General features: G+C 32.5%; 1 protein-coding gene across 3 annotated transcripts in view; it reads right to left on the bottom strand.

Moving 5' to 3' along the window:
• The window catches only part of LOC139517979 (atrial natriuretic peptide receptor 1-like), a 51,531-nt gene extending 35,363 nt beyond the window's left edge, over positions 1-16,168 (bottom strand). For 2 of the 3 annotated variants that reach the window (XM_071309553.1, XM_071309555.1), the window contains exon 1: positions 15,790-16,168. In XM_071309553.1, coding sequence (XP_071165654.1) covers positions 15,790-16,078 — 289 coding nt within the window. In that variant the 5' untranslated portion in view covers positions 16,079-16,168. Of the gene's footprint in view, positions 1-15,047; positions 15,139-15,789 lie in introns of those variants that run through there. The other variant, XM_071309556.1, reaches the window with a different exon arrangement.
• Positions 16,169-16,604: the final 436 nt, after the last annotated feature.

Genomic DNA, 16,604 nt, shown 5'->3' with positions numbered 1-16,604 from the left:
ATGCAGCGGCAGAAACTTTTGGGAAAACAAAAAAACATAAACATTTTTATAAACATGAAAAATCTAAACCTTGGTTTAATAGAAAATGCTCGATGAGTAGAAATTGTTTTCATAAAGCTCGAAAGAGATATAGTTTTTTTTTAAATGCTGAAAACAGACATAAAATGAGACAAGCTAGTAAAGAACATAAAATAACATTAAATAAAGCTTTTGCAAACTATCAACAGAAGGCTGCTGATGAGTTACGTAACATTTCTAAAAAGGATACAAAAGCTCTATGGAAAATCCTTAATAATCTAAATGATAGCAAAAAAAAAGGATGACCATGACGATATAACTCTAAAAGCATTGTATGATCATTTTAAAATCCTAAATGAAAATGTCGAGCCAGAAAATGGCCTCGAACAAGATTTTGACTTTGATACTTTATCAGATGATGTTGAGTTATTTTTAAATTGTCCAGTAACCGAAGATGAAATTAAAAAGGTTGTTTCGAATTTAAAAAAATGGCAAAGCTTCAGGCAGTGATGAAATTTTAAATGAATATATAAAGAATACAATTGGCGATTTAATGCCAATTTACGTTAAGCTATTCAATCTAATTTTAGATACTGGAATTGTCCCAGACAGTTGGTCTAATGGAATTATGATTACTATATCTAAAAATAAAGGATCAAGAATTGATCCCGAAATGTACAGAGGAATCACATTGAATTCATGCTTTAGTAAAACATTTTCTGCTATGTTGAATTACAGGTTAAATAATTATGCAGATCATGTAGACCTGATTTCAAAGTCACAAGCAGGTTTTCGTAGAGGTTTCTCTACTGTTGATAATATATTTGTATTGTACTATATATATTACTATATATTTTTCATTTGGTAAAAAGCTATTTTGCACTTTTATAGACTTTAAAAGCGCTTTTGACACTGTAAGGAGATCTGGATTGTGGCAAAAAATGCAAAAATCAAACATTAAAGGTAAAATATTTAATGTGATATATAATATGTACCAAAATATAAAAACATGTGTCAAGAAAGGAAATGAATTTTCCGAATTTTTTATATCTGACATAGGAGTAAAACAAGGTGAAAATTTATCACCTTTTTATTTTCGTTGTTCCTAAATGATCTAGAAAGTTATTTTGTTGAAAATAATATCAAAAGTCTCGATGATATTTCAAGTATGTGCTTGGAATCATTACAAATGTATGTTAAATTGTTTCTTATATTGTACGCAGATGATACTGTGCTATTGTCTGAAAGTGCAGAAGGATTACAAAAAGTCCTTGTATGTTTTGAAGAATATTGTAAAAAATGGAAACTTAAGATTAACACAAGCAAAACTAAAGCAGTGATTTTTAGTAAAAAGAAAGTAAAAAGAAATCCGAATTTTATGATATATGGAGAAAACATTGAAATAGTTGATTCCTACTGCTACCTTGGGATACTTTTCAATTACAACGGTAGCTTTTGTACTGCACGAAAAAAAACTTCATGATCAAGCACAGAAGTCCTTGTATGCTTTATACCGAAAAATAAGAAATATATGTATTCCCGTCGATTTGCAGCTAAAACTTTTTGACTCATTAGTTAGTCCTGTTTTATTATATGCGTCAGAGGTATGGTGATTTGAAAGTAAAGATAGCATAGAAAAAATACACCTTCAATTTGCAAAAAACATTTTGAAATTAAGAAGCAGTACACCAAATTATATGGTGTATGGGGAACTCGGAAGATTCCCTTTGGAAACTATTGTTAAACGTAAAATGGTGTTGTTTTAGAATAGTTTATTATTGGAGAATAACAAGTTATCTTCAATTATGTATAAATTAATGCTCAAATTACATTTTCAATACCCCCACAAAATTTAAATGGATTACGTACGTTAAATCCATATTTGACGAAAATGGAATTAGTTTTATTTGGCAAGATAAACTTCCATTGGATAAACTGTGTTTAAAGAACATCATTTCACAAAAACCGAATGATCAATTTATCCAACATTGGTTTTCACAAATGAATAACTCTTCAAGAGGTTAATTTTATTCAGATTACAAACAGGAATTTCGTTTGGAAACCTATTTAATAAAGTTGAAGCTGTGTGACAGGATTTATATAGCAAAATTCAGATGTTCAAATTTAAAATTTCCTGTAGAAACTGGAAGATGGTCTGGAATACCAAAAAATGCATGAATTTGTCATCTCTGTGGAAATAGTATAGGAGATGAATTTCATTATCTTTTTAAATGTCAAATAAAGGCAACAGTAGTATACCGCTGTTCAAACTCATAAATCCATGGACCAAAGAAAATTCGGGGTAACAAACTAAAACTGAGGGAAACGCATAAATATAAGAGGAGAACAACGACAAAACACTACAATGTAACTAACACACACAGAAACGGACCAAGCATCAGACAAAATCCCACGAGAATAACAAATATAACATCAAAACCAAATACATGAATTTGGGATAGACAAGTACCGTGACACGTCTTATCGCAATGTCAATTTACACTAAAAAAATAAGAGAAAACAAACGACGCAACCTTAAATTGTAACACACACAGAAACGAACTATAATATAACAATGGCAATATTCCTGACTTGGTACCGGACATTTTTAAAGGAAAAAATAGTGGGTTGAACCTGGTTTTGTGGCATGCCAGACCTCGCACTTTAATGGCAATGTTAAATATAACATAGAAATGACAACATAATATTACAGGACTACAATACAAATAAATAGGAAAACGTATTAGACAAAGAAACACATGATTAATGAATAACAAAAAGCATCAGGTTTAAAATTTAATACGCCAAAAACGCGCCTCGTCCACACAAGACTCACCAGTGACGCCCAGATATAAAAGATCGAAAGCGAAAAAAAGTACAAAGTTGTACAGCACTGAAGATCAAAAGTTGAAAAAGGTTGTGTCAAATACGGCTAAGTTTTTATGCTTGGGATAAGAACATCCTTATTATCCTTCCAAAAACAGGAAATAAAACTGCTTAGAAATAAATATATACCACAATATTATACTGCAAATCCAACGGAGTACAAATTAATTAATACAGCTTTTAACATTCGGTCATGTAGAACTTTACCAAAACTTAGCAATATTTTTAAAAATACTTACACGATACTTATGATTTATGTTTGTCTGTTTTAGTTGAATATTATGGTTATGTGTAAATTGACATTTTGCTATATGTTACCATGCATGCATGCATGGCATTATTCTGTTTAGTTTAAATATATTGAGCATAAACATGTGTATACTTGTATATATGATGTCCTCTTGTACACCAATGTGTCTGAGGTTTATAATAAAGTATTGTCTATTGTCTGGCTTCTTTATTGCATATGTTTTGTCGATAGCCAAAGCTCCATCTTATTCAAGTGTCACTCTAAAATTGTTAACATTTGTGCCAGGTCGACCCACCATGCATCTCGTCATGAATACCATGTCGACCCACCATGCATCTCGTCATGAATAATTACTATACTATATATAAAAATATTAATTTTCGCGAACCATTTAGGTCACGGAAATTCCAAAATATGGCATCAGTAAGGAGAGTTGTGCAAATAATGTGAATACACAGAACCCCCATCCAAATTATCTTTAGCTAAAAGTATTCATCATTTTCTATTTTATATGTACTAACAACATTCCATTTTTCTATAATTTCGATTAAAATATTCCAAAATCTGAGTTAAAAAAAGTCAAATGCCCAAAATAAACATTGTCTGATTGGTTGAAGTACTGTGGCGTCAATGATAAGCATAGCAAGCCTCGATGTAAAGCACACGCTTCACATGAATAAGGAGAGTTTTACAAATAATGTGAATACACAGATCCTCCATCCTATTTATATTTTGCTGAAAATGTTGCAATGTTCATCATTTCTGTTTTGATTCTGCTAACAACATTCCATTTTTTCTTTAATTCCGATTTATATATGTGGAACCCGCAATAAAAATAGATGGCCTCAATGATTTAAACGCAACGCAAAAAATTCCGTTGACCCTGAATTCAACGGATCGATAATAGCATCATCACCATCAACAAAATGTTTACCGTTATCTTTGTGAAATTTCAGTTATATAGTTCTTTAATTAGAGAAATTTTGGTAAGTATTACTTATTAATGTTAAGGTTCTACTGATGTGCTCCTCTAGACCTTTTTGACGGTCCGTTTTATCCCATTTATCTCAATATTATCTCCCATGACAGTAATGTCAACCCGACCTATTCGTGTCAAAAGTGAAAATCGCATCGATTTATTGAACTAATTTCTTCTTAAACTGTGCATGCATTATTTCTGTATTATATGATAACCAATCACATTCACGTTGCATGTTTGCATGAAAATGGTCATGTATTAGTGAATTGTAAGGGCGATGCAACTTGAGGTCAGTGCGCGATCACGTGACATTATTATTTGTAAACAAATTTAAAACATGCTCCCCGCGTAACACGTGTCTGAATTATCCTTTCAAAGTGTTATGAATCTTTCAATCACTATTTTATGAAATATTTCTAGGTTTGCATATCAGTAGTCAAAGTGAATTAAACGTAGTTCTTAGTTGTGTTTTTTTTATATAGAATTAGAAGGTAAATCTACATAAGGGGGGTCTCATTGGGGGGGGGGGGGGTGGTGGTGTTCTGATCCCAGATCCCACTAACTGTTTTGTCAGATTCCCATATCCCGCTTACACTATGTACATGAGCAATTTTCATTTTTTTGTCATTTCCGGGGTCCTGCAGAACCCCATTTCCCGTTTTCACGACAGACCTCATTTCCCGTTTTCATGACACAATAATTTGACTTTCACGTTTCACGCTTGCGAAAAATTGTCAATATTGGTCACGCTTAGACCCAATGAGAACCACACACTAGTCAGTATTTAACTTCACCCAAAAAGATGACTCAACTTCCCTCTATATTTAAAACCTGTATACTAATTTAAATAGCATTTGCTCCCCTTGAACACTATTTGGCCCCTTCCGTGTCATTTCCCTTTAAATTTGCTGAAAAGTCATACTTTAAGTCCATTTACAGTAACGGCTAATATTTGATTTTACCATCTTAATTTCAATTTTCATATTGAACACATTTGACCATTCAATATGAGTTCCCATGTATTTTTGTCATATATGAAGGAGGTTTTAGGTCATGTTTTCCTAAACACCTTATTGCTATTTGTCTGTCTGGATTGTTAAAACCACAAAATCAAATATTGATGAATATGCAAGTTTTCAACAATCCCGGAACATTAACAAAGATGTGTGTGAGAGGGTGAAAATGTACTGATATTTTTAGCACCCCAAGTGAGAATCTAACTCAGGACTTTCAGCACTGTAGCCATCGGTCTTAACCACAAGATCACGAACTCACATTTGATGAACTAATTTCTTCTATATTAACTGTACGTGCATAAATTCTGTATTATTTGATAACCAATCACATTCACGTTGCATGTTTGCATGATAATGGGTTCTGTATGAGTGAACTGTAGTGTATTGCAAAATTAATGCAAATTGTGACATCAGTGCGCCTTCACGTGACATAATTATTTGTAACCAAACCGGCTTCTCATGTAATGTAACGGTTTATTTCGTCCTCTGTGATATTTTATCCTGAGGATAATTTGTCCCGGTAATTTTTTCCAGGCATGGTATTTCATTTCACAGGTTGATTTTTCCCAGAGGAGTGAAAATCTATCAGATTTCTGTGTTATGCGGATAGTATGTACGGGTATATATTTGCCGTATTATATTTCACAGAACCGTGTGAAAAAGAGTCCCATTAACTACTATGTAAGTTACTCTCAATCAATATATACCTGACTATAATTATAAAATGTTTACAAAGGTAAGCAACTGTCTAGGGCCAGGTAAGGGAGGGGAAAAATTAGTATTAGTACTATTTCGCAGAACGATAAACAGATGCATAGACAGACCAAGGGGGTGGGGGAAATTTAGCTTATGACATATATGTAAGAAATCATTGAAGCTTGATGGGAGTGGGCAACCCTCTGGTCCTTCAGAGCCCACACACCTTTTTGAAAAGTTCTGGATCTGCCACTGAGATTTGCAGGTTTTCTTAGTAAAGATACTTTAAAATATCACAAACTGTGTGCTTTCCAGACCATAGTTTACATTTTTTTTTCATATTTTGCCATGTCAAAATGACCTAAATTTAAAGGACAGTATATAGACCCAAAAATGGTATATCACATTCTACACATCAAGATTTTAGCAGGAAAGACTGCCATTGGAGTTTTTAACCATTGTGACTTTTTAATTTGATCTACTCCACTAATTAAAGTCGTTGAAGTAGAATATTTAATGTAGGTTTGTCCACATTTTGGTATATATTAATACATGTTTAGAAATAATGTTGAGCCTGTTCCTAGATGCCTGTTATAGACTTCAATATTTATTGTTTATTGAAAATAAATGGAATCAATTCTTTCAGAAAAGTTTAATTCTATGGAAATGTATCCCCCCTTTTATAAGTTGAAAATGCTACATAGAGGTCAATATACAGTCTCCAACAGAAAACCAAAAAAGGAAAAATAAAGTGAATTTTGGAGAATTATTAAATGTACATGCATTTGAAATATTTAAGATATATTGTTTCAATTTTTTTAGTTCTAGGTTCCACATAACTACCATTTTAGAAAACGATTTCAATGGTAAGTCTATTAGAGGGATATTTGATTTTCATTGGTTGTAAATATGGAATCTTATTCAGTGTGTTCTAATTTCCAACAGAGGAGCAATCAACCTATATCAATATGTGCATGAAGCAAATTGATAGTTGCTAGATACTGAATGATTATATCCACAATAAAGGTTTAACCTGTGCATATATACTTAAAACAAGATAAAAAAAGTCATGTCTTTTTCAGGACTTCTGAATCCAATCATGTAGTATGGAATGTTATTGAGATATGGTTTGGGTGGATGGATGGTCATGAAGGACCTGTAGTACAAAGTATATCACTGGATTTAGCTCTTTGTCTAAGTGTATTATTAAAGTACTTTGCTTTGAGCTCAGTTCATTGTTATGTAATTCATTCTTTGTGAAATTAAGATTTGACAGACAACTCTAATGGACAAGGATTTGTCAAAGTAGTATCATCTCTATGTACAATGTAAGTATTCAGGAGATAAAAGCATTCTATTTTGATTTGAACCATACATTTTATAAAAAAAAAGTGGGAACAAATTTACCGGACAATGCTACTCCCACTACTAGCAATTTGATGCTAGGTTGTTTTAATACATCTGTATTGCCTGCTGATGACTCGGCCCTGAGTGTAAACGGTCCTTCAATTAGGAGGGAAAAAATTATAAGGCCTATCCAGTCTAAGGGAGCTACCATTTGATTTTAATGGGGGGAGCTAGGATGAAATTTGAAAAAAAAGGCAGGACAGGATTTTGAGTAAAAAAAAAAGGCAGGATGAGTAACTTGGCAAAAAAAAAAAGGCAGGATGACAATTGTTGTAAAAAAGTCAGGATAAGCTAAGAAAAAAAGAGGCAGGACCGAATAGACTGAAAAATAAAAAGGCAGGACAGAGATTACAACTAAAAAAAAAGGCAGGACAAAATTTTTCATCCTAGCCCCCCCCCCCCCCCCCCCCCATAAAAATCAAATGGTAGCTCCCTAATCGATTTCTAAAACTATACTTCATTGCACATGTTCAACATTTTTATACAACCACAAAAAATTTGGGGTCGTAAATTGGTTTGTCTCCTCTAAATGTTTCTCATTTCAGAAATTAAAAAGAAAATTTCTTTAGATATTTTTGTTTGAAAGGATTAATATTCAGCAGCATAGTGAATTGCTCCTAACACAAAAGCAAAACAAATATTTAAGTTCATTAGACCACATTCATTCTGTGTCAGAAACCTAAGCTGTGTCATCTATTTAATCACAATTCAAACTCAGAGCTGTTTCCAGCTTGAATGTTGTGTCAATACTAGCCCCAACTGTTCAGGCTTCGACCTCTGCAGTCGTATAAAGCTGGGCTCTGCGGAGCATCTGGTCCATTCATTTGTTTATTTTTCAATTTGTGTGAATTAACATAGTTACAGTAAATGCTAATTACTGCACTTTCATACCACAACATATATTGTATTGGTACATGTATCACTCAAATGTGTATCCATATAACAAAAAAAATGAAAAGGAATAATTTTGCATTACCTTTTGAATACTATGACTTTTTAGATATGTAGACATATTAAGACTCATTAGTAGATGTTGATAATATTGGCTTAAAATGCTTGAAATTCTATCAGATTACTTTTGGAGCAGTTATGAGTTTTGAAATTAGAAAGATCATATCATATGCAACAAGTGTAGTAAGTTTCAAGTTGATTGGAATTCAGCTTCATCAAAAACTACTTTGACCAAAAACTTTAACCTGAAACTCCCACTTCCATTTTCTATGTTCAATGGACCGTGAAATTAGGGTCAAAAGTCTAATTTGGCTTTAAAATTAGAAAGATCATATCATAATGAACATGTGTACTGAGTTTCGAGTTGATTGGACTTCAGCTTCATCAAAAACTACCTTGACCAAAAACTTTAACTTAAAGCGGGACAAACGAACGAACGGACCCACAGACCAGAAAACATAATGCCTATCTACTATTGTAGGTGGGGGCATAAAAAATTTAATAAATAACACTCATAATGCTCAGATTGGTTGTCATCGTGCAACATAGTTAATAACACCATATAGAAAAAACATAGAACTCATTTTGTCATAAGACACTGTCAAACATCCATACATACTATCCACACTCATCTGTGTCCACACTTGTTGATATTGGAATATACATATGCACACTCACAATCTGTCGATACCTGTATTTTGTAATTGCACAAGATCATGTGTTTCTCTGACTGTTGAAGACGTTTAAATCGATTTGATGCTGGGTCTGTTACTGATAATTTAGTTTTAGATACATGATTTTTATTTATCAGTTGTTATTGGCTTTGAATTAACTGAAAGTAATCTCAGATCTGTACTTATTGTAAATTTTTTTTGTGATCCTTAATATGAACAAACCAATGAATATATTTTTGGTAAATTGAAACAAAAAAGGACTATTCGATTTTATCTAAACATAATAGGTTTATGATGGTGACTTTACATTTTTATATTGATATGATAAACAACTTAATAAAACGGTAACTTTGTTTCGAATTTTCAAGTGTACCAATGCTAAAATATAAATTTCGAATGATAACTGGGCGACCGATAGACCATAACTTGTAATCCAGTATTCAATTTGGTTTGCATGGCTGCTTCTATCTAAAATATGCATAGATATTTAGAAAAAAATATGATGAAATGTCCCAGGGGAAATTTAGTTTAGAGGCATCACTTATTTCAGTTGAAAAATGAAAATTTTATTAAATAATTTATTGAATTAAATCGTTTTGTAATAAATCTAAGCTCCAAAACCTAAAATTAGCAAACAAATTAAGCTACATCCTCAATTCAACATTGTATGCTAAAATGCAGAGATTTTATATCGTGATGAATAGTTTTCTGCTCTGAATACTATACCAATCAAAAGTTCTTTAGAAATTTTAATTGGAACACCTGATTGAATTATAAGATTACAGGTTATCAAAATTACAGCTTTGTATCCCTTTCAGTACAAAAAAAAATGTGCCTGAACATTTATGATTTAAAATGAACAATCATATTGGATTGACCTCACGCTGCATTTATAATTTTGAGCAACACTTGTATTTACACAACAAGGAAAATAGGAAAATGGATCGCGTTTTCCAAAAGACGAAAAAGGGCATGCTATACGATTCGCCGTATCAGAATCTAATGCATTCTGGGTAATATTCCAAAAAGCGTACACCAATACGTTTTGATTGGTTTAAAACGTTCTTAACAATTGAAATCCATCCAAATAATCTATGGGATTACCCCATAGTCCTTTAGATTCTGAAAAGGTGAATTACAGGGGAGGTAAAGACGTTGATAAGTTGCTAACGTATAATATTATTTTAGCGACGTCAAACTGTTACATATCGGGAAAAGAGGCATTTTCGGCTGATTTGTATCATTCAAACTGATTTTCATGGACCCCTCTTCTTTAAAATGACATTTGGTTTGATAACGTATGAAGATCATTTGTACCAATATCATTTTTTAAATATGATAAATTACTGCGAAAAATTACGTTTTTTTCTAAGTTAATGAACATTAATTTTGATAAATATGAGATATACAAATTTTTTAATGTATATATTTAAAGGATACTTATTTAACAGCTTAGGTTTAACTTTTAAAACAAAAAAATATGCATTTCTGTCAAAAGGAAAAATACGTCCACAAATCCTAATTTAAATCATTGAACAAATATCTTACATTTCGAGAGAGTAAATAATTTAAAAATTGTTTGGACGTGAAGAGAGCCTGAAACCCTTGCTGCACGAGGCATCGGATAAACGACATCTCCATTTCGACCGGAAGTAGCTGCGTTTTTATTATACAATTATAGCCTTTGTATGAGGTCGATACTATAAGTTATATGGTTCGCTACTGTCCCCCTACGGATCTATAGAGGGTTAGTAAAATCCATAGGTGAGGCCGGAGGCCGAATCCCCTATGGATTTTATTCACCCTCTATGGTTTCGTAGGGGTCAGTAGTTAACCGTATAACGAGTTTATCGCACGCTGGACTTTTTCTGAAAAAATAAACAAGGAAACACAGCAACATTAATAGATGACGTCACCATCAACGCATCACGAACTCCTTATGAAATTTACTAACCCCCTACAATCTCATAGGGGGTCACCACGTGACGGCGTTTAACCAATCAACACGTAATAATTTACCCGCGGTGCGATAAAAGGATATATTGACCATGATAGAAGTATATTGACTGAGGACGAAGTCCGAGGTCTATATACTATTTTAGGTCGATATATCCTGTGAATAGGCTATAATTGTTATATTATTAATTTTCCGACCATATTTGTATCAAAATAGTCATTTGATTTTATTGGAATTTTATAGATATCATTGTCTCCTAGACAATAACAACATATTGTTGTTATTTCATTTACTTTCTTTGGTTATAAAGAAATAAAGAAGATTTGGGATATTATATATGAGACAGCAACCTAACGACACAGACAAACAAAAAGAGTTAACAGAAGTCTTTATATAAGAAATATATCTATCTAATATCAGGCTCAAAACGTCTTCATGACTAAAACGTAAGGAGTAACTGTTAATTTAATATTTACCGTTAAAGATATCACAACCGGCAAAAGAACATTTTGTGTGATAAAAATATCACCGTTGCCTCTTTAATCTCGATCAGTGGAAATCAAAGCAGGTGTTATAAAACTAATACTAGAATAAGACTTCACTGAATATAATCGGTTTGATTAATGATGATAATGAATGGCTATTTAACGTCCAGCGGCAAATTATGCATATTCAGCACATAAACATGTAAATGTAACCATGCATATTCAGGAGGCGGACATGAAAATGTATTTATGAATATTAACCATACATATTCAGGACGTGAACATGAAATTGCAATACGAATATTTACCCCGCTTTAAACTAGATCAACGCACTAAGCCTGCTTTGTTAACGTGTAGGTTCATAAGATAACTGTTCGCAGAATCAAAGTTCTCAACCCGGAAATATTTCAGACTCTGAGCCTACCATTATTTGCTCTTACCAATTAACGCCGTGTGCTTACCGTTGAAACAGCAAAAACAGTTTAACCGTCTTTGTTTGACCCGACCGGTATTAGAATGAACGACATCCCGCAATTCAGTCGAACACGCTCCCACCAGACCACCCAGGCGATCGGAAGTGTAAAATACCATACAAAAAATTTCAAGTACTATAAACACTACAGTTTCATAGAATTTTAATAGTATCTAAAGCGAATTAAAAATATTTAACCTAAATAAGATACATTAAATGATATCATTGGAAAATACAATATCGTAAGCAGACTAAAGAGTATATAGGTCACACGATATGTCATGCATTGACGCTCTCTGTACATCAACAACTCTTGCACCAAATCTTTAGGGGTGCGAAAGTGACCAGCTGCTTCATGGCTAGTTTCTGTCCTTATCCAATAAACCCTCATTTTCCATTGTCAAATCCAAGTTTCGAGTGGTGTAATGGAGAGCCGTGGTGTAGTGGTTAGCGCATCGGACTACTAACACAAATGTTTTAAAAGAGAGTCATATCTCTTGCACGCAAAAGACACCCTTATAGATTTCGAAATAAAGCAAGTTGACGCCACTACAAGGCAGCACTCGCACCCGCAAAGAGGAAAGGGATTAATATATTAAAGTTACAAAATCTTGTTTCCTAATACACTATAAATAAATATGTTTAAACTAAATTAAGTTTCTCTTCCAACCGCATAGTCAACAACTTATTGCAAGACCTTTTTGTTGTATTCAAAATGTATGTGTTTTCGTCATGTTCATGCTTGAAATATTTGCTACTGGTCGTTTAGAAAAAATAAATCAATCATCTGTATAGAATATTATTCTATGTTTTAAACACCACACAAATACAAAATATTGTAAAATGCTGTATTAATGTATATTTCCATTTTTAATAAACCGCTGCGCCATGAGCGCATGATACGCCCGACGTCTTATGTGGAAGTCTTATGCAATAATTAAGAAATAATTCATGGGGGCTTGAATATATCGTGATTTTACCACGGGTTGGCCCTTTATGACAAATATTTTACCCCTGAGCGATAGCGAGGGGTAAAATATCGGCATAAAGGGACAACCCGTGGTAAAATCTAGATATATTCAAGCCCCCATGAATTATTTCGATTCTGATAGGACACATACGGCAATTCTTTTGAATCGAAGCGCTCTAGGTGTAGGCAAATATTTGCCGTTCCCATAAATAAACGCACTAATAAACTAGCGTAAAAGAACGGAGCAAACTGCATTAGTGACATGCTTAAACTATTTAAAATAATGTATTTAGACAGTTTTGGATGAATTTGAATGATAATTTATTTATATGTCTTATATGATGTACAATAAAGGGCTTTTGCCACATTTTAGCATCATTTGTGTATGTTTCCTTGTGATGATTTTCGGATTCACAAGCGTGTATTTTCCCGTAAAATGCTTACATTCTAACGTCATTGTTCTATGACGTCGGGTATCTCATTCATAAAAAAGCATATGACGTGGGAGTACAATCGGAACAGCACTGGCAATCTATTCATATTTTACCACGGGTGTGTACTCAAAGCGTTTGAAGGACGTCATGTTAGAATCATAAATAGTTTATGAGAAAGTTTTAAGCAATAACCATATATTGTTTTAGAGACACGGCGGGACATGTGAAACCCCCAACCCTGTCTTTTTTTTTTTACAAAAACTAAATATTACCAAAAAAAAATTTTGAATCAAAACCAAAAAGTATACAGATCTTTAGATTAATATATCAAAGAAGTGTGTAAAGTTTTAAGCAATAATCATAACTTATTTTTGAGATACGGCGCGACATGAAAAAAACCCTCCCCTGTTTTACAAAATACTCAATAACTCAAAAATAAAATTTTGAATAATCACCAAAAAGTATACAGATCTTTAGATTAATAGAACAAAGAAGTGTGTAAAGTTTTAAGCAATAATCATAAACCGTTTTCGAGATACGGCACAACATGTAAAAAAAAACTCCCCCTTTTTTTTACAAAATACTAATAACTCAAAAATGAAATTTTGAATCATCACCAAAAAGTATACAGATATTGAGATTAATATAACAAAGACATGTGTAAAGTTTTAAGCAATAATCATAAATAGTTTTTGAGATATGGCGCGACATGTAAAAAAAACCTCCCCCTTTTTTAAAAATACTCAATAACTCAAAAATGAAATTTTGAATCATCATCAAAAAGTATACAGATATTGAGATTAATATAACTAAGGAGTGTTCAAAGTTTTAAGTCATAATCAAGAATCGTTTTTGAGATACAGTGCGACATGTGAAAAAAAACACACCCCTGTTTTAGTTGTAAAGTGCTGTAACTCAAAAAGTTTAAATCTTATTTTCACCAAAAAGTATACAGATCATTTGACCATCATAAGAAACAACTATATAAAGTTTCATGAAATTTGGATAAGTCGTTCTCAAGTTACAGTGCGACATGTTTACGCCGGACAGACGGACGGACGGACAGACAGACGGACGGACAGACAGACGGACGGACACCGGACATTTGTATACCATAATACGTCCCGTCAAATTTTTACGGGCGTATAAAAATCATTCGATAATAATGCAAACTAAGTATTCTTTGCAAACCATTACATAACTGAATACTAACGTCTATTTGTTTATTCTTTGCAAACCATTACATAACTGAATACTAACGTCTATTTGTTTATTCTTTGCAAACCATTACATAACTGAATACTAACGTCTATTTGTTTATCTATTTTTTTCTATGGGTCGTTTCTACTATTATATTAAAATGTCTATTTTATACGATTATGTGCAGTAATTATGGAAATAAGAAAGTACCTAGATTTTTTAAAGGGGTTTGTGCTTAATTTAGACGTGCAAAGGGAATGACAGTAACTGATGACTTAAATTAAAATGTTTTTGTTTTTATTTTATACCTTGTAATTCAAATTTATTCTAACATAAACTAGTGGTCAATCTTGTCAAAATATATCATCTTTACACGTTTATAAGCGTTAATTCCGAAGATGTTACATTTAGGCCGTTTCAAGACGATTGTATTCATTGAAGTTTACCATGTTTACATGCATAGTTTTTTTATTAAAAAAAAACAGATTTATTAATTACTGGCTGAACAGAGAACATCAATTATTTTTGCATTTACATGTCACGTAGGGCAGTAAACTACAAAATCAAATCCATCTAAAAGTCCTTATACATCTAGGGTCTGTTTGATTAAGTTGTGCAACAAGTTGTTAAACTATGAAAGATATTTACTTACTTTTTTCATATGGTTCAGGGTTGAAGTCATAAAACTTTGATCAGTGTTCGGAGCACAACAATCATGCTCGAAACATGAAATCCAGCATTTTGATTGGTTGATTCTTGAGTCTGAGTACAAAAATCGTGCTCGAAAGTTTTATGACCGCAAGTCAATTTCACGATTACTGACAGATTAAACACGTCAAATATAAACAATACAACGATATTGTGCAGTTGTAATTGAGGTCTATATAGGGCTTTAATAAACTCGTTAAGTAAGAAATTACTATTTAGGTTTAAAAAGTTGCAATTCCAAAATAAAAATTTACCTACGAAATTTTATAAAAGTATCCTATGGAATATTTGATAATAAAATAATGTATTGCCATTCAATTTGTCCATTTCTTATTCATGAGGTAACTATAATTATTTGTATATAACAGTCTGAGTACTATTTACAATGTAACTTTGATTTGAGTTTTATCCGATATAGACTCGTCCATTCAAGGGGACTAAGACTTCTGCAAAATGATTTTCAAACCGTTTTTGACGAATTGTAAGTCAGTACAAGTACTCATTTCTGGCCGATCTCGCTGCAATTGAAAGAAGATAACCATACTTATTTCTTATATTTCTTCTTATTTTATGATATATCTTAGTAAGCATTATCAGTTTTGTTTCTGTAAATCTATTTTTGATTTAAATCTGTTTTTGGATTTCGGATACAATTTTGGAGGTTTTAATACAAAAGAAAAACCAACCTGGACCAATAAATACATCAACTGTATTGCTGTAATAAACCTCGGCTGCAATGGCACCAAATCCGTTCTCTGAACATTCCGAACCAGCATCTTTAAAAATAAAATTCACTTCAAATAATTCCGAATATAAAGATTTAATTTCTTCTAATGCAATGTCAGCAGCTGGTCCACTTTTTCTGTACTCGTAAGGTAGTCTTCCGCCGTTCAACATTATAGTACATATTGTGATAGTCCTTCCATGTACAGTAGAAAAAAACATAAGTATGCTACATATTACATTAATAAACATTGTTAAGCTCACAATACAGTTTGACAGTTTTATGTAATCATCCCAATATAACTATTCACTGGAGCTTTTGTTTCTAAGACCTGATATATATGATGTTTTCCTTATTGTGATGATATTTGTATCTGGTGTTAATTACAGGTAAATCAATAACACAATCGTATTATGAAATTGAACGCCTTTTACCCTTAGAGTATCGCTGTCGGTCAAAAGAATTATCGACACTCGTTAAAAATCAAATTTTGATTTGAAAAGTAGATATGTTACAGTGAATTTGTATAATCAGGGATTATGTAGAATTTACACATCTAAATGTAAAGAAAATTTAAGGAATGACAATTAGAACAAAATGTTAGCGGAAGCAATTCCACAGGGTACAAAAGGAAAGGGAATCCCCAAAAATATAATGGTAATTGTTCACCAAAAGTCTGAAAAAGGATATCGCCTGGCAAAAAAAAGACATGGTATCTTGACCGGACCAGTTTGAGGTTGCTAATTCCCTTTTTGGGGGGTACCTACAGATGTTTTT

This window comes from Mytilus edulis, chromosome 3 (genome assembly GCF_963676685.1).
Source record: "Mytilus edulis chromosome 3, xbMytEdul2.2, whole genome shotgun sequence".
In the NCBI taxonomy this organism is placed as follows: Eukaryota; Metazoa; Mollusca; class Bivalvia; order Mytilida; family Mytilidae; genus Mytilus; species Mytilus edulis.
This window is presented reverse-complemented; position numbering and strand designations above follow the sequence as displayed.